The 26,018-nt window shown below is 39.8% G+C and overlaps 5 protein-coding genes across 10 annotated transcripts; all 5 read left to right on the top strand.

Moving 5' to 3' along the window:
- The first annotated feature begins 291 nt into the window (after positions 1-291).
- LOC120959407 (serine protease snake-like) lies at positions 292-1,192 on the top strand. The gene is made up of 3 exons (XM_040382725.2): positions 292-370; positions 492-643; positions 716-1,192. Exons 1-3 carry the CDS (start codon positions 292-294, stop codon positions 1,097-1,099), a joined length of 615 nt encoding a protein of 204 aa, XP_040238659.2. The 3' UTR covers positions 1,100-1,192.
- Positions 1,193-1,229: 37 nt separating this feature from the next.
- Positions 1,230-3,242, top strand: LOC125907523 (serine protease snake-like). Its single transcript, XM_049610329.1, has 2 exons — positions 1,230-2,416; positions 2,487-3,242. The coding sequence occupies exons 1-2, from the start codon at positions 1,754-1,756 to the stop codon at positions 2,832-2,834; spliced, it is 1,011 nt and encodes a 336-aa protein (XP_049466286.1). The 5' UTR covers positions 1,230-1,753; the 3' UTR covers positions 2,835-3,242.
- Positions 3,243-6,363: 3,121 nt separating this feature from the next.
- On the top strand, positions 6,364-16,439 carry LOC125907522 (spaetzle-processing enzyme-like). 6 transcript variants are annotated; one of them, XM_049610324.1, is made up of 3 exons: positions 6,368-7,215; positions 7,288-8,988; positions 9,059-9,851. In XM_049610324.1, the coding sequence occupies exons 2-3, from the start codon at positions 8,326-8,328 to the stop codon at positions 9,404-9,406; spliced, it is 1,011 nt and encodes a 336-aa protein (XP_049466281.1). In that variant the 5' UTR covers positions 6,368-7,215; positions 7,288-8,325; the 3' UTR covers positions 9,407-9,851. The 6 variants fall into 6 exon arrangements, with proteins under 6 accessions (XP_049466284.1, XP_049466281.1, XP_049466282.1 ...); XM_049610326.1 differs by lacking the exons at positions 7,288-8,988; positions 9,059-9,851 and adding exons at positions 13,860-15,560; positions 15,631-16,439 and having other exon boundaries at positions 6,369-7,215; XM_049610323.1 differs by lacking the exons at positions 6,368-7,215; positions 7,288-8,988; positions 9,059-9,851 and adding exons at positions 13,053-13,787; positions 13,860-15,560; positions 15,631-16,439.
- Positions 16,440-23,296: 6,857 nt separating this feature from the next.
- LOC125907526 (uncharacterized) lies at positions 23,297-23,924 on the top strand. The gene is made up of 3 exons (XM_049610332.1): positions 23,297-23,417; positions 23,492-23,533; positions 23,617-23,924. The coding sequence occupies exons 1-3, from the start codon at positions 23,357-23,359 to the stop codon at positions 23,823-23,825; spliced, it is 312 nt and encodes a 103-aa protein (XP_049466289.1). The 5' UTR covers positions 23,297-23,356; the 3' UTR covers positions 23,826-23,924.
- A 282-nt stretch (positions 23,925-24,206) lies between these two features.
- LOC120958868 (serine protease 48-like) lies at positions 24,207-25,870 on the top strand. The gene is made up of 3 exons (XM_040381936.2): positions 24,207-24,297; positions 24,868-25,028; positions 25,199-25,870. Exons 2-3 carry the CDS (start codon positions 24,960-24,962, stop codon positions 25,583-25,585), a joined length of 456 nt encoding a protein of 151 aa, XP_040237870.1. The 5' UTR covers positions 24,207-24,297; positions 24,868-24,959; the 3' UTR covers positions 25,586-25,870.
- The last annotated feature ends 148 nt before the right edge of the window (positions 25,871-26,018 follow it).

Here is a 26,018-nt window from a genome sequence, read left to right as displayed (position 1 = left end):
CCCATAGCCTCATGTAATGTGTATGTGCATTTTTTTTACAGTTTACTTCCACCAGATGTAATTCGAATAGGCGATTTGAATCTCTATGACGATCGAGAAGATGCATTAGTGCAGGAACGAACAATTATACGCGTAATACGTCATCCGCTCTACAATACTTCTTCGGTTTTCTATGACATTGCACTGTTGATGCTGAATGAAAAAGTCAAGTGAGTTTCTTAGTGAAAATTTGGAAACAATTTCCTATAATAATTAGCCAAATGTCCATATTTAAGTATATATTTTGAAGTTATGCCAACGTGTTTATGGTTGGACGACAATATACCGTTCTCAAAGGTCGAGGCTGCTGGATGGGGTACTAGCGGATTTGGTGAGTTTATGCTTCATAATATAGAAACTGCGTAGCAAAATTATGATGCTGTATTAACGCCATTGCTTAAGGACTTAGCGACGCTTTTATGTGAAAATTCATTCTTTTTTTTTGTAATCAGGATATGGCAAAACAAATATTCTCATAAAAGCAGAGCTGAAGCTAATGGCAAACAAAGATTGTGAGTCATATTATAGTCAAGTTGCTTCAGTAAAAAATGGTCTGATGGATCACCAGCTCTGTGCCTGGGATAAAGTAATGGACACATGCCCGGTAAGTCTTCGATAAAGAACTACAAGTGATGATTTCTTTCGAACTTAACATTATGATAACAAATAATGCTAGGGAGATTCCGGAGGACCGCTACAGCACAAACTAATCTTTGGAGACTATAAAGTTCCGTTTCTGGTCGGTGTAACATCGTTTGGTCTGTCGTGTGGAAATTCTCAACCAGGTGTGTACGTAAAGGTGTCCAAGTTTGGAAGTTGGATTGTTGAAACGCTACAACAACATGGAGAACGAGTGACGGCCGCCATGTTTGAGCCACTGGCTTGTGCTGGTAGGTACTTCTATCATCGTGAAAGATATGGACCATCTATATTTGACATACGGCCTCACAATGTGCAACTCATATGGCCGAAACAGCCATCTCCCGAAAGATGTTCTGGTCTGCTTACTGAGCCCGATGCCGTCCTTACGACGGCTCAATGCGTCACATTATATGGGTAAGTAGATGAGTCCAATAATTCACAAGATTTAACACTTTAAGCGTCGCGTCCAATGAAAGCGTATGACGGGTTTGCTCACCTCTCAGCATTGTATCAGACGCTCAGTGATATTCTTTGGAACGAATGAGGGAGGAAAGGAAGAACGAGAACGACATGCGATACGCCAATTATCGCAATGAAACAAAAGAGCGATAAAAGTCGCACGAAACATTGACACTCTCATCACTCTCTTGCCATACGTTACGTGCTCGCTCGAAAAACTGTGACGGTAGGCCGGCGGTCAATGTTTTAATGAATGATTTTGTTAAATGTTAAATCTTAGCTATTCAAAGAGCTGCAAAGTCCTCTCTATACTGTTTATATCTGCAATGTACAATAACGAAGTAAAATAAATACTTTATTTACAGAACTGCTCCTACCCATGTGAAATTGCACGGCTCGGAGGTGATCGGTATCGAGGAAATTGTTGTGCATGAAAACTACACAGGCAATCTTTTGTACAATAATATTGCCATTTTAAAACTTAACAGGTCTTCCCTGCATCGTCCGGATTGTATAGAATACGATATGCATCCATTGGATGCAAATGAATTAATTACAACTGGAATCCTTCCAAAAATAACATACGCCAAGGACGAAAAACAACCGACTGGTAATGAGTTCAAAGTCACTGTCAATTTTACAATATATTTTATTTATTTCTTGTCTTGCAGACATCCGTTATGAGCCGGTTGAAATCAATGTATCATTATACGAAAACATGAAATGCAATCTATCTAGCGAATTTCAAAACGAGCATTATTGTTTCGGCGTAGACGAGTTTATTGTACCGGGATCGTGTGATCTTTTACTGGGTGGACCAATTGGAGCTCCAGGATTAAAAGGAATGAATATTTTCGGGAATGATTGTGGATTTCCAAAACCGGCAGTAGCGTTGAATTTTGTATCCCACAAGTCATGGCTCGAGTCAGTTATTCTACCAACGAAGAGTCTGCGAGATAAACCTGCAAATGCTGATGTGTTGTCGTACCACGATGAAGATCTGGAACACGGATCTCAATGTAGCTATTCCAACGAGGTGAACGGTACATGTGTGCATATTGGCAACTGCTCCTCAATAATTGATATAGAATACGCCCAGAAAAGAGTTATATTCTGCAAAAGTAGCTCTGTTGTCTGCTGCCCAACCAATCTGTTGAAAATGCAGCCAAGTGCAATAGAGGTCGAATTTAGCGAGTGTGAATCACGATACAAAAGCCTCAGCAAGTTACGGATGGAAAAAATAGCAACTGATAGGTCGCTTCAATATTCACACACGGTAGGTTCGTTTGAAGTGGCCTAGGGGATAATTAAAAGTCATGTTGACTGTTTTTTTCACTATGCTTCAGGTTGCGATAGGTTGGGAAACCGAAACCGATATGAAATTCGAGTGCTACGGATATCTCATCAGTACTCGCGGAGTGGTTACGGCTGCTTCTTGTTTGCGGCTTCGATCTAGCAATCCCACAATCGTACGTCTTGGAGAACAGGGATGGACTAATAGCCACCTCATATTTAGACTGATCGAAGCTACAACCGTGCATCCGAAGTACAACGAAACGACTGGAGAGCATGATATCGCTGTGATAAAGCTAAAGGAAGCTATCCATCCTTTCGTCCATCTGTTTCCAGTGTGTTTGTGGCAGAATACAACCCACTCTCCAGTACATCAAGGCATTATGCATAGCGGTGAGTAAATAAAAGTTGTTTACAGTACAGTCATTATAATTGATGATTGGATAACGCATTTTTCATCTACAGCCTCTGGTGTGCTTATCCCCATTCATCCGATGTACAATTCGGACTGTGAAAAGCGTTTGAATCGTTCGTTTACAATCCCTGGAATGGGTTGTATGCATACGGAGCATGAAACGTTTATAGCATACATTAATCAAGAATGCTTAAAAATGCAAAAGTATACCAATCTTGATCGTAACACTTACGGACGCTTCAAAGCGGGAAATCCTATAATATGGCGAGAATATAACAAAACTGGAGAAGCGAGCTTTACTGAGTTTCTGGTCAACATCTACAGCTATGGAGACTGTGTTGATGGATTTCCATTACACATTGTGCATCATGTTGCATTCTACGTGGAGTGGTTCGCGAAAGTGTTGCAATAAAATAGAGTATAAATCATTCTAACTTGTTAACTTACACGGTGTTATTTATCTGTCTGATCTAAAAACTCAATCAGCTGTAATGAATTGGAATTTTCTTACACCCTTTTTGATATTTATTCAAGCTAAACGTATCCATCAAAGAAGTATCGTAAATACATCACTATCATTGACCGATATTGAAGCATTCAAGCTAAAATCATCAAAAGGGCCGTTATTATAATAAAAAAATCTACGAACGAGAAGGCGAGTTGCAGTTTTATCCAGGCGTATAATAGAGTCTTTCAGTGAGATATAAAATTGTTCGGAAGTAGCCTATATAGGGTAGATGTACCTATAGTGGTGGTAGTACCAATAGTGGTGGTATTGCACTAAAATGTGGTTCATACGGCAAATTACAAGTAATTAAGTTATTTACGCTAGTGTGAAATGTTCTTTACCCTTTAACAAAGGGTTTAAAAGTTAAATAGGGCCATTCCGTTACTTAATGACCGAAAAACCCCATTATTTTGTGAGATGTGTCAACATTTTTCCAAAATCCTTAGGATTCCTTAACGAAACTCATATTTCTGTTAACGATCTAAATGACCACATAACCACGCAATTACTAGTTTTTCAACATAACTGTTATGAAATGTTATTGTTTTACTAAAATTATTTGCCTTTTGACCATATTTAGGCATTTTTGAGTGTTTTTTACCATAGTGCCATTATAGGTACACAAAACAGGCATGTTCCTATAGTGGTTATAGTTATAAAATCAATAAAAACAAGTCGTTTTAGATTTTTTCGAGGATATTTTTGACATGTCGTACTGTTTTCACCAAAATAAGCAACATAAATGAGTTTTATGTAGGTAATTTACCAAAAACAGGCCAAAATTCGCTTATATGGCTGAATGAAAAATTGACTTCAAATCAAGCACATTCTTCCGGGTGTATGTTGACGACAGGTGTAATGCAGTACTTTAGTCAATAGTTTCATCGATCAAATTTATACATTTTTTTACGATCAAATTACGCAATAAACCAATATTATGGCAGTAATCGTTGCTATTCATACGAAAACAGCTTCGAAACTAAGTTATATTGACATTATACACTGTTTTTGATGCATCTTTGTTTACCACCACTATAGGAACACAATACGACGACTATAGGAACCATACCACCATTATAGGTACAACGAAGCAGTCACAAAAATATGTATTTTTTCATAAATTTGATGTATTTCATGGTAAAAATGGTTGTGATTGCGAAGATAAAACATATTCCAATTGCTATGTGTTAAAATATTCAGAAATTGTCCTTCCTGACACTTTAAATCCATTAAAACACATCGGTACCTCTACAAATTGCACCACTATTGGTACATTTACCCTATTCCTCAACCATTCAATTCTGTATTACCTTTGTGTTGCATAGGTGTATAGATCGCTCATACATTTTACATTAGACATTAGACGACAGCGCTCATAGATCGACATTGCCGTGTAATGTCATTCGACAGTGGAAAATAAGAGTAGGTTTCAAGCTTTAACACCTTATAAACAACGAATTTGTGTCCAAGATACGAAACATGCAAGAGTTCTCTCTTGAGTTGAACATTGGCATCTTCATGTTTCAATCTTACAGTGTTCGTTACTTGTCGAAATAAGAACCTAGCATCCAAAGACAGATTAATATTGGCAACCACGGTGAAATGTGTTGTAGGATTGTTTTTTAATTTAATTACTGATACAAGCAATTAAGTTGGTTTGAGAAACACTGCATCATCTAGAATAGTACAACGGCGATGTTTGGGGTATTTCCTGAACGTTCATCAATCGCGAAATGTTGCTTACAAACCTGTTTTGTTCGCTTTTGCCGTTTGACGCCGGTTTTTGCGAACCAGCTTATGATGACAGATTTACATTTTCGGCTTGCAGTTAAAGAGTGCAGTAGTAAGTGATAGTAACCGATCCCTCCACCAACCTAAGGAATAGCCAAGTTGGCTTCATGCAATAGAAAGTGACCATATGCGCCGTAATGCCTGTTCCTATCTCTCACGGTGTTCATTGTTATGAGCAGAACTTCTAAAAAAACTCGTCAATTTGAGGAAGGCCGTAAAGGTCAAATTTTGCGTTAAAACAGGAACACATGATGGCATCCTATTCGATTTAAGAATAAGAGCAGTTTAAATGATCGCATGATCGCGACAACCAATCGTAGAAAAAAAAACTTCTTGCATTCGAGTCAACAGTACCGATTTATTCCAATACCTGCACGTCGAATTTGGAGAGTTATGCAAACTCCGCTCTAAGCAAAACAGCCTTTTGCAAAATTTATCATGAATATTCATACGATTTCTTTTTGATTTTTTATTTGCACTCTTCATAAAATGATAAAACTGGTTTTCGTGGTCCCCTCTGGTGTCGTGAATTTCGGAGGCTTCCAAGTCATCCATATAAAGCTGTGGTGTCTTCCACGAAGGTCATTTCTCTTAGTGATCTGTTGGAATGAAGAGCATACTCTACGTTGTGCGACTGGTTACGTTTGTTTGCGTGTTATGCGCTTGCGGTAGGTTTTCAGTTTTGATAGCAAGTGCTGGCTGACGCTTGGTGACATTGTTTGATCAGTGCTGATGCTAGGTTTACTGTAGTTAGTGATATTGTTCGTTGTCTTTGTTTGTTCAGATGTTTCCTGCGAATATTTTATGCCATATGAGAGAACATCTATTGATGGTAAGGCATATTCACAGCTGATAATAAGCAGATCTATTATTACTAATTGATTGTTTCTTTGTATCATGCAGATTGCAATTTACGATATATTCGCCCAAAGAGCAAGAATTTTGAAGTCAAGGCAATTGGAAATCCCAGCAAACCTGGAGATTTTTCTGCAATTGCAGCTATTGGCTGGACAACACCAGGTGGTACAGTCAACTGGAACTGTGGAGGATCGCTGATATGGGCAAATTTCATTCTCACAGCAGCACACTGTACTAAAGATCGAGACACGTGAGTTTCACTTATTTCTGCTTTGACACAACAACCGTTGTTGGTCAAGGCATGTCTGTACCACTAGTGAACTTAGCTTTCAATGTCTTATTGATTACCTACAGTAGGATAGTTAGTCTTACGTATCGCGGCAAGGTCCATCAGGGGCTTGAACTCATGAAGGTTATGTTGTCAAGTCGTACGAGTAGACGACTGTACCACGAGGCCGGTCAGATAACAGTTATTACAAACTTACCGAATGTAAATATCAGAAATAGTCCTTACTTCTCGTTTGATTCGTCCATCAACGCGAAGATAACTTTACCCACGAAGGGGATCCCATAGCCTCATGTAATGTGTATGTACATTTTATTTTACAGTTTACTTCCACCAGATGTAATTCGAATAGGCGATTTGAATCTCTATGACGATCGAGAAGATGCATTAGTGCAGGAACGAACAATTATACGCGTAATACGTCATCCGCTCTACAATACTTCTTCGGTTTTCTATGACATTGCACTGTTGATGCTGAATGAAAAAGTCAAGTGAGTTTCTTAGTGAAAATTTGGAAACAATTTCCTATAATAATTAGCCAAATGTCCATATTTAAGTATATATTTTGAAGTTATGCCAACGTGTTTATGGTTGGACGACAATATACCGTTCTCAAAGGTCGAGGCTGCTGGATGGGGTACTAGCGGATTTGGTGAGTTTATGCTTCATAATATAGAAACTGCGTAGCAGAATTATGATGCTGTATTAACGCCATTGCTTAAGGACTTAGCGACGCTTTTATGTGAAAATTCATTCTTTTTTTTGTAATCAGGATATGGCAAAACAAATATTCTCATAAAAGCAGAGCTGAAGCTAATGGCAAACAAAGATTGTGAGTCATATTATAGTCAAGTTGCTTCAGTAAAAAATGGTCTGATGGATCACCAGCTCTGTGCCTGGGATAAAGTAATGGACACATGCCCGGTAAGTCTTCGATAAAGAACTACAAGTGATGATTTCTTTCGAACTTAACATTATGATAACAAATAATGCTAGGGAGATTCCGGAGGACCGCTACAGCACAAACTAATCTTTGGAGACTATAAAGTTCCGTTTCTGGTCGGTGTAACATCGTTTGGTCTGTCGTGTGGAAATTCTCAACCAGGTGTGTACGTAAAGGTGTCCAAGTTTGGAAGTTGGATTGTTGAAACGCTACAACAACATGGAGAACGAGTGACGGCCGCCATGTTTGAGCCACTGGCTTGTGCTGGTAGGTACTTCTATCATCGTGAAAGATATGGACCATCTATATTTGACATACGGCCTCACAATGTGCAACTCATATGGCCGAAACAGCCATCTCCCGAAAGATGTTCTGGTCTGCTTACTGAGCCCGATGCCGTCCTTACGACGGCTCAATGCGTCACATTATATGGGTAAGTAGATGAGTCCAATAATTCACAAGATTTAACACTTTAAGCGTCGCGTCCAATGAAAGCGTATGACGGGTTTGCTCACCTCTCAGCATTGTATCAGACGCTCAGTGATTTTCTTTGGAACGAATGAGGGAGGAAAGGAAGAACGAGAACGACATGCGATACGCCAATTATCGCAATGAAACAAAAGAGCGATAAAAGTCGCACGAAACATTGACACTCTCATCACTCTCTTGCCATACGTTACGTGCTCGCTCGAAAAACTGTGACGGTAGGCCGGCGGTCAATGTTTTAATGAATGATTTTGTTAAATGTTAAATCTTAGCTATTCAAAGAGCTGCAAAGTCCTCTCTATACTGTTTATATCTGCAATGTACAATAACGAAGTAAAATAAATACTTTATTTACAGAACTGCTCCTACCCATGTGAAATTGCACGGCTCGGAGGTGATCGGTATCGAGGAAATTGTTGTGCATGAAAACTACACAGGCAATCTTTTGTACAATAATATTGCCATTTTAAAACTTAACAGGTCTTCCCTGCATCGTCCGGATTGTATAGAATACGATATGCATCCATTGGATGCAAATGAATTAATTACAACTGGAATCCTTCCAAAAATAACATACGCCAAGGACGAAAAACAACCGACTGGTAATGAGTTCAAAGTCACTGTCAATTTTACAATATATTTTATTTATTTCTTGTCTTGCAGACATCCGTTATGAGCCGGTTGAAATCAATGTATCATTATACGAAAACATGAAATGCAATCTATCTAGCGAATTTCAAAACGAGCATTATTGTTTCGGCGTAGACGAGTTTATTGTACCGGGATCGTGTGATCTTTTACTGGGTGGACCAATTGGAGCTCCAGGATTAAAAGGAATGAATATTTTCGGGAATGATTGTGGATTTCCAAAACCGGCAGTAGCGTTGAATTTTGTATCCCACAAGTCATGGCTCGAGTCAGTTATTCTACCAACGAAGAGTCTGCGAGATAAACCTGCAAATGCTGATGTGTTGTCGTACCACGATGAAGATCTGGAACACGGATCTCAATGTAGCTATTCCAACGAGGTGAACGGTACATGTGTGCATATTGGCAACTGCTCCTCAATAATTGATATAGAATACGCCCAGAAAAGAGTTATATTCTGCAAAAGTAGCTCTGTTGTCTGCTGCCCAACCAATCTGTTGAAAATGCAGCCAAGTGCAATAGAGGTCGAATTTAGCGAGTGTGAATCACGATACAAAAGCCTCAGCAAGTTACGGATGGAAAAAATAGCAACTGATAGGTCGCTTCAATATTCACACACGGTAGGTTCGTTTGAAGTGGCCTAGGGGATAATTAAAAGTCATGTTGACTGTTTTTTTCACTATGCTTCAGGTTGCGATAGGTTGGGAAACCGAAACCGATATGAAATTCGAGTGCTACGGATATCTCATCAGTACTCGCGGAGTGGTTACGGCTGCTTCTTGTTTGCGGCTTCGATCTAGCAATCCCACAATCGTACGTCTTGGAGAACAGGGATGGACTAATAGCCACCTCATATTTAGACTGATCGAAGCTACAACCGTGCATCCGAAGTACAACGAAACGACTGGAGAGCATGATATCGCTGTGATAAAGCTAAAGGAAGCTATCCATCCTTTCGTCCATCTGTTTCCAGTGTGTTTGTGGCAGAATACAACCCACTCTCCAGTACATCAAGGCATTATGCATAGCGGTGAGTAAATAAAAGTTGTTTACAGTACAGTCATTATAATTGATGATTGGATAACGCATTTTTCATCTACAGCCTCTGGTGTGCTTATCCCCATTCATCCGATGTACAATTCGGACTGTGAAAAGCGTTTGAATCGTTCGTTTACAATCCCTGGAATGGGTTGTATGCATACGGAGCATGAAACGTTTATAGCATACATTAATCAAGAATGCTTAAAAATGCAAAAGTATACCAATCTTGATCGTAACACTTACGGACGCTTCAAAGCGGGAAATCCTATAATATGGCGAGAATATAACAAAACTGGAGAAGCGAGCTTTACTGAGTTTCTGGTCAACATCTACAGCTATGGAGACTGTGTTGATGGATTTCCATTACACATTGTGCATCATGTTGCATTCTACGTGGAGTGGTTCGCGAAAGTGTTGCAATAAAATAGAGTATAAATCATTCTAACTTGTTAACTTACACGGTGTTATTTATCTGTCTGATCTAAAAACTCAATCAGCTGTAATGAATTGGAATTTTCTTACACCCTTTTTGATATTTATTCAAGCTAAACGTATCCATCAAAGAAGTATCGTAAATACATCACTATCATTGACCGATATTGAAGCATTCAAGCTAAAATCATCAAAAGGGCCGTTATTATAATAAAAAAATCTACGAACGAGAAGGCGAGTTGCAGTTTTATCCAGGCGTATAATAGAGTCTTTCAGTGAGATATAAAATTGTTCGGAAGTAGCCTATATAGGGTAGATGTACCTATAGTGGTGGTAGTACCAATAGTGGTGGTATTGCACTAAAATGTGGTTCATACGGCAAATTACAAGTAATTAAGTTATTTACGCTAGTGTGAAATGTTCTTTACCCTTTAACAAAGGGTTTAAAAGTTAAATAGGGCCATTCCGTTACTTAATGACCGAAAAACCCCATTATTTTGTGAGATGTGTCAACATTTTTCCAAAATCCTTAGGATTCCTTAACGAAACTCATATTTCTGTTAACGATCTAAATGACCACATAACCACGCAATTACTAGTTTTTCAACATAACTGTTATGAAATGTTATTGTTTTACTAAAATTATTTGCCTTTTGACCATATTTAGGCATTTTTGAGTGTTTTTTACCATAGTGCCATTATAGGTACACAAAACAGGCATGTTCCTATAGTGGTTATAGTTATAAAATCAATAAAAACAAGTCGTTTTAGATTTTTTCGAGGATATTTTTGACATGTCGTACTGTTTTCACCAAAATAAGCAACATAAATGAGTTTTATGTAGGTAATTTACCAAAAACAGGCCAAAATTCGCTTATATGGCTGAATGAAAAATTGACTTCAAATCAAGCACATTCTTCCGGGTGTATGTTGACGACAGGTGTAATGCAGTACTTTAGTCAATAGTTTCATCGATCAAATTTATACATTTTTTTACGATCAAATTACGCAATAAACCAATATTATGGCAGTAATCGTTGCTATTCATACGAAAACAGCTTCGAAACTAAGTTATATTGACATTATACACTGTTTTTGATGCATCTTTGTTTACCACCACTATAGGAACACAATACGACGACTATAGGAACCATACCACCATTATAGGTACAACGAAGCAGTCACAAAAATATGTATTTTTTCATAAATTTGATGTATTTCATGGTAAAAATGGTTGTGATTGCGAAGATAAAACATATTCCAATTGCTATGTGTTAAAATATTCAGAAATTGTCCTTCCTGACACTTTAAATCCATTAAAACACATCGGTACCTCTACAAATTGCACCACTATTGGTACATTTACCCTATTCCTCAACCATTCAATTCTGTATTACCTTTGTGTTGCATAGGTGTATAGATCGCTCATACATTTTACATTAGACATTAGACGACAGCGCTCATAGATCGACATTGCCGTGTAATGTCATTCGACAGTGGAAAATAAGAGTAGGTTTCAAGCTTTAACACCTTATAAACAACGAATTTGTGTCCAAGATACGAAACATGCAAGAGTTCTCTCTTGAGTTGAACATTGGCATCTTCATGTTTCAATCTTACAGTGTTCGTTACTTGTCGAAATAAGAACCTAGCATCCAAAGACAGATTAATATTGGCAACCACGGTGAAATGTGTTGTAGGATTGTTTTTTAATTTAATTACTGATACAAGCAATTAAGTTGGTTTGAGAAACACTGCATCATCTAGAATAGTACAACGGCGATGTTTGGGGTATTTCCTGAACGTTCATCAATCGCGAAATGTTGCTTACAAACCTGTTTTGTTCGCTTTTGCCGTTTGACGCCGGTTTTTGCGAACCAGCTTATGATGACAGATTTACATTTTCGGCTTGCAGTTAAAGAGTGCAGTAGTAAGTGATAGTAACCGATCCCTCCACCAACCTAAGGAATAGCCAAGTTGGCTTCATGCAATAGAAAGTGACCATATGCGCCGTAATGCCTGTTCCTATCTCTCACGGTGTTCATTGTTATGAGCAGAACTTCTAAAAAAACTCGTCAATTTGAGGAAGGCCGTAAAGGTCAAATTTTGCGTTAAAACAGGAACACATGATGGCATCCTATTCGATTTAAGAATAAGAGCAGTTTAAATGATCGCATGATCGCGACAACCAATCGTAGAAAAAAAAACTTCTTGCATTCGAGTCAACAGTACCGATTTATTCCAATACCTGCACGTCGAATTTGGAGAGTTATGCAAACTCCGCTCTAAGCAAAACAGCCTTTTGCAAAATTTATCATGAATATTCATACGATTTCTTTTTGATTTTTTATTTGCACTCTTCATAAAATGATAAAACTGGTTTTCGTGGTCCCCTCTGGTGTCGTGAATTTCGGAGGCTTCCAAGTCATCCATATAAAGCTGTGGTGTCTTCCACGAAGGTCATTTCTCTTAGTGATCTGTTGGAATGAAGAGCATACTCTACGTTGTGCGACTGGTTACGTTTGTTTGCGTGTTATGCGCTTGCGGTAGGTTTTCAGTTTTGATAGCAAGTGCTGGCTGACGCTTGGTGACATTGTTTGATCAGTGCTGATGCTAGGTTTACTGTAGTTAGTGATATTGTTCGTTGTCTTTGTTTGTTCAGATGTTTCCTGCGAATATTTTATGCCATATGAGAGAACATCTATTGATGGTAAGGCATATTCACAGCTGATAATAAGCAGATCTATTATTACTAATTGATTGTTTCTTTGTATCATGCAGATTGCAATTTACGATATATTCGCCCAAAGAGCAAGAATTTTGAAGTCAAGGCAATTGGAAATCCCAGCAAACCTGGAGATTTTTCTGCAATTGCAGCTATTGGCTGGACAACACCAGGTGGTACAGTCAACTGGAACTGTGGAGGATCGCTGATATGGGCAAATTTCATTCTCACAGCAGCACACTGTACTAAAGATCGAGACACGTGAGTTTCACTTATTTCTGCTTTGACACAACAACCGTTGTTGGTCAAGGCATGTCTGTACCACTAGTGAACTTAGCTTTCAATGTCTTATTGATTACCTACAGTAGGATAGTTAGTCTTACGTATCGCGGCAAGGTCCATCAGGGGCTTGAACTCATGAAGGTTATGTTGTCAAGTCGTACGAGTAGACGACTGTACCACGAGGCCGGTCAGATAACAGTTATTACAAACTTACCGAATGTAAATATCAGAAATAGTCCTTACTTCTCGTTTGATTCGTCCATCAACGCGAAGATAACTTTACCCACGAAGGGGATCCCATAGCCTCATGTAATGTGTATGTACATTTTATTTTACAGTTTACTTCCACCAGATGTAATTCGAATAGGCGATTTGAATCTCTATGACGATCGAGAAGATGCATTAGTGCAGGAACGAACAATTATACGCGTAATACGTCATCCGCTCTACAATACTTCTTCGGTTTTCTATGACATTGCACTGTTGATGCTGAATGAAAAAGTCAAGTGAGTTTCTTAGTGAAAATTTGGAAACAATTTCCTATAATAATTAGCCAAATGTCCATATTTAAGTATATATTTTGAAGTTATGCCAACGTGTTTATGGTTGGACGACAATATACCGTTCTCAAAGGTCGAGGCTGCTGGATGGGGTACTAGCGGATTTGGTGAGTTTATGCTTCATAATATAGAAACTGCGTAGCAGAATTATGATGCTGTATTAACGCCATTGCTTAAGGACTTAGCGACGCTTTTATGTGAAAATTCATTCTTTTTTTTGTAATCAGGATATGGCAAAACAAATATTCTCATAAAAGCAGAGCTGAAGCTAATGGCAAACAAAGATTGTGAGTCATATTATAGTCAAGTTGCTTCAGTAAAAAATGGTCTGATGGATCACCAGCTCTGTGCCTGGGATAAAGTAATGGACACATGCCCGGTAAGTCTTCGATAAAGAACTACAAGTGATGATTTCTTTCGAACTTAACATTATGATAACAAATAATGCTAGGGAGATTCCGGAGGACCGCTACAGCACAAACTAATCTTTGGAGACTATAAAGTTCCGTTTCTGGTCGGTGTAACATCGTTTGGTCTGTCGTGTGGAAATTCTCAACCAGGTGTGTACGTAAAGGTGTCCAAGTTTGGAAGTTGGATTGTTGAAACGCTACAACAACATGGAGAACGAGTGACGGCCGCCATGTTTGAGCCACTGGCTTGTGCTGGTAGGTACTTCTATCATCGTGAAAGATATGGACCATCTATATTTGACATACGGCCTCACAATGTGCAACTCATATGGCCGAAACAGCCATCTCCCGAAAGATGTTCTGGTCTGCTTACTGAGCCCGATGCCGTCCTTACGACGGCTCAATGCGTCACATTATATGGGTAAGTAGATGAGTCCAATAATTCACAAGATTTAACACTTTAAGCGTCGCGTCCAATGAAAGCGTATGACGGGTTTGCTCACCTCTCAGCATTGTATCAGACGCTCAGTGATTTTCTTTGGAACGAATGAGGGAGGAAAGGAAGAACGAGAACGACATGCGATACGCCAATTATCGCAATGAAACAAAAGAGCGATAAAAGTCGCACGAAACATTGACACTCTCATCACTCTCTTGCCATACGTTACGTGCTCGCTCGAAAAACTGTGACGGTAGGCCGGCGGTCAATGTTTTAATGAATGATTTTGTTAAATGTTAAATCTTAGCTATTCAAAGAGCTGCAAAGTCCTCTCTATACTGTTTATATCTGCAATGTACAATAACGAAGTAAAATAAATACTTTATTTACAGAACTGCTCCTACCCATGTGAAATTGCACGGCTCGGAGGTGATCGGTATCGAGGAAATTGTTGTGCATGAAAACTACACAGGCAATCTTTTGTACAATAATATTGCCATTTTAAAACTTAACAGGTCTTCCCTGCATCGTCCGGATTGTATAGAATACGATATGCATCCATTGGATGCAAATGAATTAATTACAACTGGAATCCTTCCAAAAATAACATACGCCAAGGACGAAAAACAACCGACTGGTAATGAGTTCAAAGTCACTGTCAATTTTACAATATATTTTATTTATTTCTTGTCTTGCAGACATCCGTTATGAGCCGGTTGAAATCAATGTATCATTATACGAAAACATGAAATGCAATCTATCTAGCGAATTTCAAAACGAGCATTATTGTTTCGGCGTAGACGAGTTTATTGTACCGGGATCGTGTGATCTTTTACTGGGTGGACCAATTGGAGCTCCAGGATTAAAAGGAATGAATATTTTCGGGAATGATTGTGGATTTCCAAAACCGGCAGTAGCGTTGAATTTTGTATCCCACAAGTCATGGCTCGAGTCAGTTATTCTACCAACGAAGAGTCTGCGAGATAAACCTGCAAATGCTGATGTGTTGTCGTACCACGATGAAGATCTGGAACACGGATCTCAATGTAGCTATTCCAACGAGGTGAACGGTACATGTGTGCATATTGGCAACTGCTCCTCAATAATTGATATAGAATACGCCCAGAAAAGAGTTATATTCTGCAAAAGTAGCTCTGTTGTCTGCTGCCCAACCAATCTGTTGAAAATGCAGCCAAGTGCAATAGAGGTCGAATTTAGCGAGTGTGAATCACGATACAAAAGCCTCAGCAAGTTACGGATGGAAAAAATAGCAACTGATAGGTCGCTTCAATATTCACACACGGTAGGTTCGTTTGAAGTGGCCTAGGGGATAATTAAAAGTCATGTTGACTGTTTTTTTCACTATGCTTCAGGTTGCGATAGGTTGGGAAACCGAAACCGATATGAAATTCGAGTGCTACGGATATCTCATCAGTACTCGCGGAGTGGTTACGGCTGCTTCTTGTTTGCGGCTTCGATCTAGCAATCCCACAATCGTACGTCTTGGAGAACAGGGATGGACTAATAGCCACCTCATATTTAGACTGATCGAAGCTACAACCGTGCATCCGAAGTACAACGAAACGACTGGAGAGCATGATATCGCTGTGATAAAGCTAAAGGAAGCTATCCATCCTTTCGTCCATCTGTTTCCAGTGTGTTTGTGGCAGAATACAACCCACTCTCCAGTACATCAAGGCATTATGCATAGCGGTGAGTAAATAAAAGTTGTTTACAGTACAGTCATTATAATTGATGATTGGATAACGCATTTTTCATCTACAGCCTCTGGTGTGCTTATCCCCATTCATCCGATGTACAATTCGGACTGTGAAAAGCGTTTGAATCGTTCGTTTACAATCCCTGGAATGGGTTGTATGCATACGGAGCATGAATCGTTTCTTGCAGACATTCATAGAGAATGCTTAAACATGCAAAAGTATAAAAATCTTGACCGTAACACTTACGGACGCTTCAAAACAGGAAATCCTATAATATGGCGAGAATACAACAAAACTGGAGAAGCGAGTCTTACTGAGTTTCTGGTCAACATCTACAGCTATGGAGACTGTGTTGATGGATTTCCATTACACATTGTGCATCATGTTGCATTCTACGTGGAGTGGTTCGCGAAAGTGTTGCAATAATTCGATAATAAAATAATTTGGTTTGAGCTCTCAGGATCAATTTCTTTTTCGGTTATCAATATGTATTGTGCTCACCTATCCTAAATATTTTAAAGTGCTTCAAATTCGCCGGAGCGTTGCATTGCAGCCATTGCATTAAAGATTCCAGCATTTGATGCTGACATCGAATTTTTATGCTGTGTCAGATACGTGTTTTCTAGTGGTCTATGGTTGTTTTTGTAGGGTTTCGACAGTGGCTCTTTTAACCTGTCTCGGCACACGCAGACATCATCCGGTAGAGAAAACTGATCGCGCAGGCGGCATCTTAGTAAAGGAAAACGTTAAAGAATTGAATGAAAGCTTGTACTTAAAATGTTAAGGGTGTTTTATTGTAACTGCGTTACGTATTTCTGCAACAGAAAACATTATTTATTCGATGAATCGTTAACCAACTATGGACCGTACAACGAAAATCACTATAAGATTCAAATACATTCTTCATAGTATTGCAAATAGTTTCGCCCTAAACCGGAACCGCTAACGAATGATTTCTACTTTTGGTGTTTAGCACTTTGACGGCCGCGTACAACACAGGTTAACTATTCAGTAGTTGCATTGCAGAGCGCTATTCATTAGTTAACTGCTATTTAGCAAACGATACTGCTACAGTAAATAGAATGGTACAGCTAGAACCCAAACAAATTACTCGGAACAGGAGAAAACAGAAAATACGAACGATAGATGACAGGCAATAGCAAAGCACCATCAAAACGAGTCGACGATACACCGTTAAGAAGAATTACGGAACTTTATAATGAAAAGAGAGCGAATCGTGTGCCCGTTAAAGTGTTAATTACTACAAAAAATACATTATACAACTCCTGTTGGTTGGGATGTCATTGATGATGATTTCCATTTCATCAAGATTGAAATGGAAGAATCTATCACACTTAACATTTTTGCCTTGAATGATATGACAATTATACTTATATTTCAACGGTGCTCCTAGCGAAACGGCACCTCGAACCATCACATCTGCACACCTCGAAATCAGAAACGCGAATGAGCCAAAATAGATCCACGATCGCTCTGCACATCCAGCTGATAACCTGTTTAGCTGGCGTAACCTTGACTTAAAGTTTGGAAACAGGTTTTTAGTTAAGGTGATGGGTAGAAGCTTTAAAACACGCTACAGTTGGGATGATTCTGGGGGATTCCCCCAAAATTTTGGCGATGAGAATCATTCACTCATTAGTGTGCTTGTGTCGCGTTTTGGATAGCACCTTGATCACCAAAGGAGATTGGCGGATTTTATAGACCCGCTGTGAAAATCTTTTCCGGGTATCTAACCACAGGGTATCCATTGAGAGTCACCAAACGTAAACCAAACGATCAACCATTTGCACTCCCTATCTCGCTCACTCTCTTCTTCCTTCTCTCTCTCTCTCTCGCTCTCTCTCCCACTCTCTGTCTCTAACTCTCATTCTCTCTCACCTCTATGTCTATCTGTAGGTCTATTTGATTGTTGTCACTTGTTCCGATCGTTGAACTGCGTACGATTTCAGTGTTTTTGTTTTGCCAACGATACTTCTGTGCTGCTTTGGCCATTTCATTCGCTCATTCATTGACTCATTCATTCATTTTCGAAGAGATTAAAGCATTCATCACATCGTAAAAACAGGTTTCATACTACACGTTTCATCTTCGCTTTTACTTTCAGTCGATTAGTTCAATCAACAACAGCTTCTCCTGAATACCAATAACTGTTGGAAATACATTTTAAATCTATTTCCAAATATATGTAGTAACATCGATCCATAGTCGGGTGTCAATTGCCTAGTTGTTAAGGAGTATAAGTATTATTAGGAGTATAAGTGGCGAACCAGGAGGGGGGTGGGTATCCCGGGAAACCGAGTGCCTGAACGTTGGGGGGGGGGGGGGGCAGCCCGATGCTAAACAAAACGGTCACGTGTTCGCGGGGCCAGCCACCCAGTCCCATGAATTTACGACTACGGAAAGCTATAGGAGAATTACAAACGGAACTCACGTAACCGACCATACGCAATGCCCCCGGACTACTCTAAAAATGGGCTTATGGAACGTACGAACTCTAAGCGAAGCCGGAGCCTTGAAAAAACTTGATGATGCCCTGAAAAAACTTGATGATAGCCACACTGAGCATGGACCTCGTAGCTCTACAAGAGATTCGGTGGCTAGGAAACGGTGTGCAGAACAGGCGTGGTAAGCGTTGCTACGACATATACTACAGCTGCCACGACCGCCACCGCGTGCTCGGAACGGGTTTCGCCGTAGGTCCCCGGTTGAAACCGGCAATCATGGATTTCAAGACTATAAACGATAGGCTATGCACCCTGCGCATGCGAGGCAAATTCTTCAATATAAGCCTCATAAACGTTCACGCCACTACCGAAGATAAAGAGGAAGAGGAGAAGGACCTTTTTTACGGCCGCCTCGCTAGAATCGTAGATGCGTGCCCCAGGCATGACCTCATAATCATCCTGGGGGACTTCAACGCAAAAGTCGGTAGGGAGCCAATGTACCGCCAATACACTGGCTGTCACAGTCTGCATGAGCACAGTAACGATAATGGTAGTAGATTGGTCCAGTTCGCCGCAGCGAACAATCTGGTTGTAGGAAGTACCAAATTTGCGCGCAAGAAAATCCACAAGATTACATGGGCGCACTCGCGTGGAGAATCCTTCAACCAGATCGACCACGTGTTAATAAACCGCTGACGACAGTCGAGTCTGTTAAATGTCAGAACATATCGAGGAGCCAATATCGATATCGAGTAGTGATCGGTACTTGGTAAGCTTAGTGATACGTTGTAGAATCGCCCGCCCCCGCGGCAATGGGGGTGGAGAAAACACGCAGCCTCGGCTAAACACGGACTCTATAAGGGACATTACTGTCCAACAGGAATTCAAAGCCGCTTTAGACGAGTCTCTACTAACAGAAAACAGTTATGAAACTACGAGCGAGAGGTGGAACGCTCCAAAAACAAAAATAATAAACAGTGCAAGAAATATACTCCCACCACGTCGTGGCAACACCAAATCTGGCTGGTTCGACGATGAATGCAGACTAGTGACCGAACGTAAGAATACTGCATACCGAGCAATGCAGCAACGGCATAGAATGCGGGCATGCACAGAGGAATATTCACGGCTCAGACGTGAAGAGAAAAGAGTTCACCTCTTCAAGAAGCATGCTTTGGAAGAGCAAAACATGCGGGAACTCGAGCAAACCAGAGAGGCGTACGGACCGACACGAAAGTTTTACCAAGCGATAGCAGGTCACCGAAACAACGTTGTACCTAAGGTAACCTGCTGTCGCAACAAGGATGGAGATCTGGTCAGTAACCAGCCAGAGGCCAGTACTTTGATGAATTGCTCAATGACTAGGTTAGCGAACAGCTAGAAGCGCCACTATCAGATAGTGTCATGCTACTGCCACCTAGCATAGAAAAAACACGAAAGGCTATCCGTCGGCTGAAAAATAACAAGGCACCCAGAACCGACGGAATTGCAGCTGAACTGGTCAAGAAGGAGGTGCACGACTACACAACGAGATTCATCAAATTGTTACTGAGGTGTGGGATAGTGAATCGATGCCTTGTGATTGGAATCTTGGCATCATCTACCCCATATACAAGAAGGGAGATAGGTTGGACTGCAACAACTACAGGGGTACTACGGTGTTGAATACCGCCTATAAAATATTCTCCCTGATCCTTCAGGATCGCTTTGTCCCGCACGCCGAAGAGATAGTAGGAAACTATCAAAGACGATTCCGAAACGGAAAATAAACCACTGATCATATCTTCACCAAGCGGCAGATCTTGGAGAAGATGGCTGAATACAGACACGACACATACCATCTCTTCATTGACTTCAAAGCCACATATGATAGCATAGCCAGGGTAAAACTGTATGACGCTATCAGCTCTTTTGGATAACCGGCCAAACTGATAAGGCTAGTTAGAATGACTATGACCAACGTCACATGCCAGGTGAGGGTGGATGGAAAACTCTCAGGACCTTTTGCTACCACCAAGGGTCTGCGCCAGGGGGACGGGCTTGCCTGTCTCCTATTCAACTTGGCGCTAGTGAGGGCTATCCGCGACTCGAGGGTGGAGACTACGGGAACCATCTTCTATAAGTCAACCCAGATCCTGGCATACGCTGATGATATAGACATCATTGGTCTGCGGCTCTCCTGTGTAGCAAAAGCATACCAAGGGATCGAGCAGACGACAGAGAACCTTGGATTGCAGATAAACGAGGTAAAGACCAAACTGATGGTGGCAACATCAGCGGACCTACCAAAAAAATCCAATCTTACGTAGGCGTGACGTACAGATAGGTGAACGCACTTTTAAAGTTGTCCCAGAATTCACCTATCTTGGGTCAAAGGTCAGCAACGACAACAGCATGGAAACTGAGTTGCGCGCAAGGATGGTGGCTGCCAACCGGTCATTCTACAGCCTGAAAAAGCAGTTCACCTTAAAGAACCTGTCGCGACGGACGAAGCTGGGACTATATAGTACCTATATAGTACCAGTACTCACATGCGCCTCTGAGACGTGGACACTGTCCAAATCTGACGAAACCCTCTTAGCCGCGTTCGAGAGGAAGATGCTCAGAAGGATACTTGACCCCGTATGTGTGGAAGGACAATGGAGGAGCCGTTATAATGACGAGCTATACGAGATGTACGGCGACCTCACTGTCGTACAGCGTATAAAGCTCGCCAGGCTCCGGAGGGCTGGCCATGTTGTACAGTGGAAACGGACGACTCAGCCCGTAAAGTCTTTTTAGGCCGTTTCCAAGGATAGAGGAGGCGTGGTAGGCCCAAATTGAGGTGGCAAGATGGCGTGGAGGCGTCCGCCATTAAGACCGGGATAACGAACTGGCAGACGAAGGCGCGAGATCGTGAGCGGTTTCGGACACTCCTGAGGCAGGCGAAGACCGCAAAGCGGTTGTAGTGCCGGATAAGTAAGTAAGTAAGTAAATGGAGTTTACTTTGTTGTCTTGGTTCTCATTTCTATCCTATTCAAAAAATCTCAGTATAAGAAAAGCAATGGGAATCATTGGAGAGCAATTGAATGAAATGTATACTTTTCATTTGTTTCATTTTAAGCATGAAAATCCATTTCCAGGATGCTTAAAATGTTCGATAAAAACATCAAATTTGTAATCAAAATTGATAATTTATTTTAAAGTTTGTGACATAACAAACTGTTAATTAGACAACGAAATGATGATACATTTGAATAAAACCTATTGCAGACCCAGTATTATGTTGCACACTCTGCTCTGATGAATACGTAAACATCACCAATGAAAAGCACTTTATCTGTGTCTATGCATGGAAAAATGCGCAGTTTGAACTTCGCAACGTATGTAAGGTCGCTTACCCTGTCTAAACACAACCTCACATGGACAAAGTATGGTAAAACAAAGCAGAAAGTTGTGTTGGTAATATGTGATTCATCGCAAAAGATTAACTTTTTTAACCTCAAATAAAATCATAGATTAAACGTTTAAGGCCGAAAATACACGGACCGGAATTTCGCGGCCCCATAATTCCGCCTGCTGTCAAACCCATATACAAAGTGTCAACGGCAACTTTCCCGAACTGTCATATACATACATTTTTTCAGCAAGCGGAATTCCGCGGCCGCAAAATTCCAGTCCGTGTATTTTCGGCCTTACGTATAATCGCTAAAAGCTTCCGAAACGCTGCTAAAATATCTATGGACTGGCTCTAATAGTTTGATAGTAAAAGAGGTCGAAACCCTGGTGAATGTTTTGACCTTGAAAATCATAGTATCTAGCTTTGGTTACGACGCGTTTAAAAACCATCATGCGGTGATGGTGTTATCTTTGGGGTTTCTCGAGACTTTTTTCTGTGAGGAACTAATTAATTGATCACACGAAACCACGCGTTCAGATCCCTTAAAACTGAATCCGTGGACGTATATTGATATCATCGTACTTTAACCCTTTCACGACCATAATATTTCAAGGACTGAATAATCCAATACAATACTATTGTCAACATAACCGTAAGAAGATTTAGTTTTTATTGGTTTAGAAATGAATTTTCCACCAGCGAAATATATTTTATTTTGACATAGTGTCATAAATATTGGTTGAATAGCACTTCAAGAACCGATAGAGAATTTATTTTAATTTCGGGGGGATATGTAACAAATTTCATAAATTTGAAAATATTTTACATGATCCTGCAAGGGTTAACATACCAATCACCTAGCCAAATCGTCTATTTTTAGTGGGAAACACACAAAAAATAAAACAAAACGAAATTCGCGAAGAGCCAGATAACGTAGCTTTGGTATTTTTGGTGGAATTTATTCGGTCAAGCCATCGATGCATTAGTTTATTTTTCTACCATCTCAAGAAACGCTTCCTATGGCTTTTAATCTTGAATGTAATCCATTGAAGTTTAAAGATTTTTTTTTAAATTTTAATGTGACGTTTATATGACGTTAACCCAATAGTGCAAGTGAAGTGTTCAAAATATTTATAAGAAAGACTAACTAATCTCCAATCAGCAGATTTGCTTGGTTAAATTAAACAATGGACCTATGGACAACACGACTTGGGAAAGAATAGTTAATGTTAAAATACAGTGAAATATTTTTGATAAATTTTTGATCTTTACATTGAAGTTAACCAAAGCATTTTAGCTACAAAAAGTCTCTTAAAACTCGTCAACTAGCGAATCTGATTTCTAATGAACATAGTGTTGAGCAGTATTCTTGAATAGGAAAATGAATTCTTGAATAGGATAAAGATCCGGTTTTACTGTCGCACGTTGTGATCGCGACATTTTTATACATTTTTTTTTGGTTTGAAAGTTTTGGAGATAGATATAAAGCTATGGCACATCCACACTGGATCAGTTTGTTTTAGAATCTTGTGGAATGAAGATGATACTTTACCTGACGTTACTCGCAGCGATCGTGTGTGGAGTTTTTGGTGACGGTTAGTTTGCTGCAGTTTTGAATTCGAGAAGATATTTGAGGCTGAAAGTTGTATTTTTTTCTGTTTGTGTTTAGATGATGGTTTAATGATTCCGCATGAAAGGACAACTATTGACGGTAACGTTTGGCAGTGAGATTTAAGAACAAAAAGGAGCTTAAATTAAACTGTGTGATCGGTGATATCTTTTTTTTTATTGCAGATTGTAAAATACGTTACTACGCGGACATTTCGGTAGGCTTTAGTGCTCCTGCATTGGGACACATATCAATGCGTCTTGAGCATACCCACGCAGCAGCTATCGGTTGGCTGAACGAAAAAGGCAAAATTGAGTTTGGCTGCGGTGGTTTACTCATATTGGAAAGCTTCGTTCTTACAGCAGCACACTGTATGGATAATCCAAATACGTGAGTTGAAAACAAGGTTTTTGGAAAACATTATTTTTTAACTTAAGATTTGTAGCAAGCGCACAATGCGAGGCTCACCCTTGCTGTTGCCAAACCATAAACTATCGAAGCAGAATCACATAAAAGTTAAGTGTTCATATCATTTTCCAGACTCGAAAGACCATTAGTAGTTCGATTAGGCGATCGCAATCTGATACACAGTAAGGATTCTGAATATGCACAAGAAATAAAAATAAGAGATATAATACCTCATCCAAAGTATAACAGATCAACCTCCCATTTTGATATTGCCTTACTGGTGTTGGATAAACCTGCAAGGTAAGACATTTAAATATAATTTGAAGTGACACGTGGTAAGTGAATAGTGTTTCTATATTCCAGAAGAGTGTTTGGAGTTATACCGGCGTGTCTGTGGCTAGAAGATGAACTCCCCATCTCGACATTTTATGCCGCCGGCTGGGGAGCAAATGGGTTTGGTAAGTACTATTAACATCTTGCAATATGCAAAAGGTGATTGTAGCTGTCTACAGACATTTTCAAATGGGCGGTAGTTTCAATCGAGGGGAAGTTAGTCGCCGCTAAAGCTAACATTACTCAGGGGTCGCTAAATAACTCCCCGCAGAAGTTTGGTTCTCGAGAGCATGTAATGCGACCCGCGTTGAGTTTTTAAAGGCTACAAAAATATTAATTATTTTTACCAATGTATTTTTCATTGTGTATTTAAAGGCAAACCTCAAGTTTGACCTAGAACTAGGTATTTTTAGGTATTGAAATACTTTAGCTTATATAATCTTATCAAAACAACATGTGAACGTTCACCCATTAGCTAAAGGTAACGTCAAAAGTTGTCGACGTCGGTTTGGAGACCCTTGATATTGATTTGTTATTAGTTTAAATGTTAACATGCTGAAACTAGTAGTAAAACAACTGTGCTCGTCTGCTGTTCAAGGAGCTACCGCTTCTATCCATAAACTTTCAAGTAATGCAGCAGCATAATTTGGGAACAATTGTTTAGTAAAACGTATTTTGTTTTTATGATTTTGCAGATAAAAAACCCACCAACTATCTCGTGACAGCATTGCTTTTCCCCGTGACAAACGAAGAATGTATAGTTAATCTTACAGGTCAGGTTCCCCGAATGAAACTAGCCAATGGTATAAGCGATCACCAGCTATGCGCAGCAGGTATCGAAATGGACACTTGCAAGGTAATTGAGGACAATTAGCTCCAACTTACTATACACAGTCATGTTTACGGGATGGCTCATATGTTGTTTCACCTTTATCATCTCACGTGCATATGTGCCATCGTGTGTACATGGTGCTGCTCACATGTTGATAGAAGAATAATACATATCTTACGTGACCCATTTATCAGGGAGACTCTGGAGGACCTCTGTATAGCAAACTAAATTTTGCAAACAAACTAGTTCCATTTCTTGTCGGCCTGACGTCGTATGGCGGACCATGTGGATTTTCGCAGCCGGGTGTGTATGTGCGGGTGTCCAAATTTAGAGATTGGATTATCGAAACGATACGACAGTTTAATCCATCGGTGACTGCATCCACGTTTGACCCTATGAGTTGTGCAAAAAGAAACCTTTTCTTGCGTGAAGCCGATGTGCTGACGATGTTCCAAGAGAGAGAGCCAAACAGTGTGCAACTTTTATATCCGCAACAACCGTCTCGTGTCGATTGTGGAGGCATTTTGGCTGAGCCTGATGCTGTTATAACGTTGGCCACTTGCGTGAAATGGAATGGGTAAGTAGATGGCTCTAATGTATGAAAAGCTTTAATGGTCGATTTTATACAATTCTTAATATCGCAGTGCTGATCCTACCCGCGTAAAGTTGTTCGATTCGGAGGTGATTGATGTAGATGATATTGTTTACCATCCAAATTTTGGGGGAAATCTTTACAATAATATTGCAATTATAAAGCTTAAGCGCTTTTCCAACTTTCGTCCGCATTGCATTGAGTACGATACACTAGAAGATATTGCTTTGGAGCTTCCCGTAATTATCCCTACTCCCCTAAATATTATCAAAGAACGAAGTGAGTACTTATTGTTAGCCATTTTATATATGTATATGTGCTATCTTATATATGTATAATCTTATATATCTTATATCTTATATCTTATATATATATATATATATATATATATATATATATATATATATATATATATATATATA

The sequence above is a fragment of the Anopheles coluzzii genome, chromosome 3 (assembly GCF_943734685.1).
Source record: "Anopheles coluzzii chromosome 3, AcolN3, whole genome shotgun sequence".
Taxonomy (NCBI): domain Eukaryota; kingdom Metazoa; phylum Arthropoda; class Insecta; order Diptera; family Culicidae; genus Anopheles; species Anopheles coluzzii.
The sequence above is the reverse complement of the archived record's forward strand: the minus strand, read 5'-3'. Positions and strand labels throughout refer to the sequence as shown.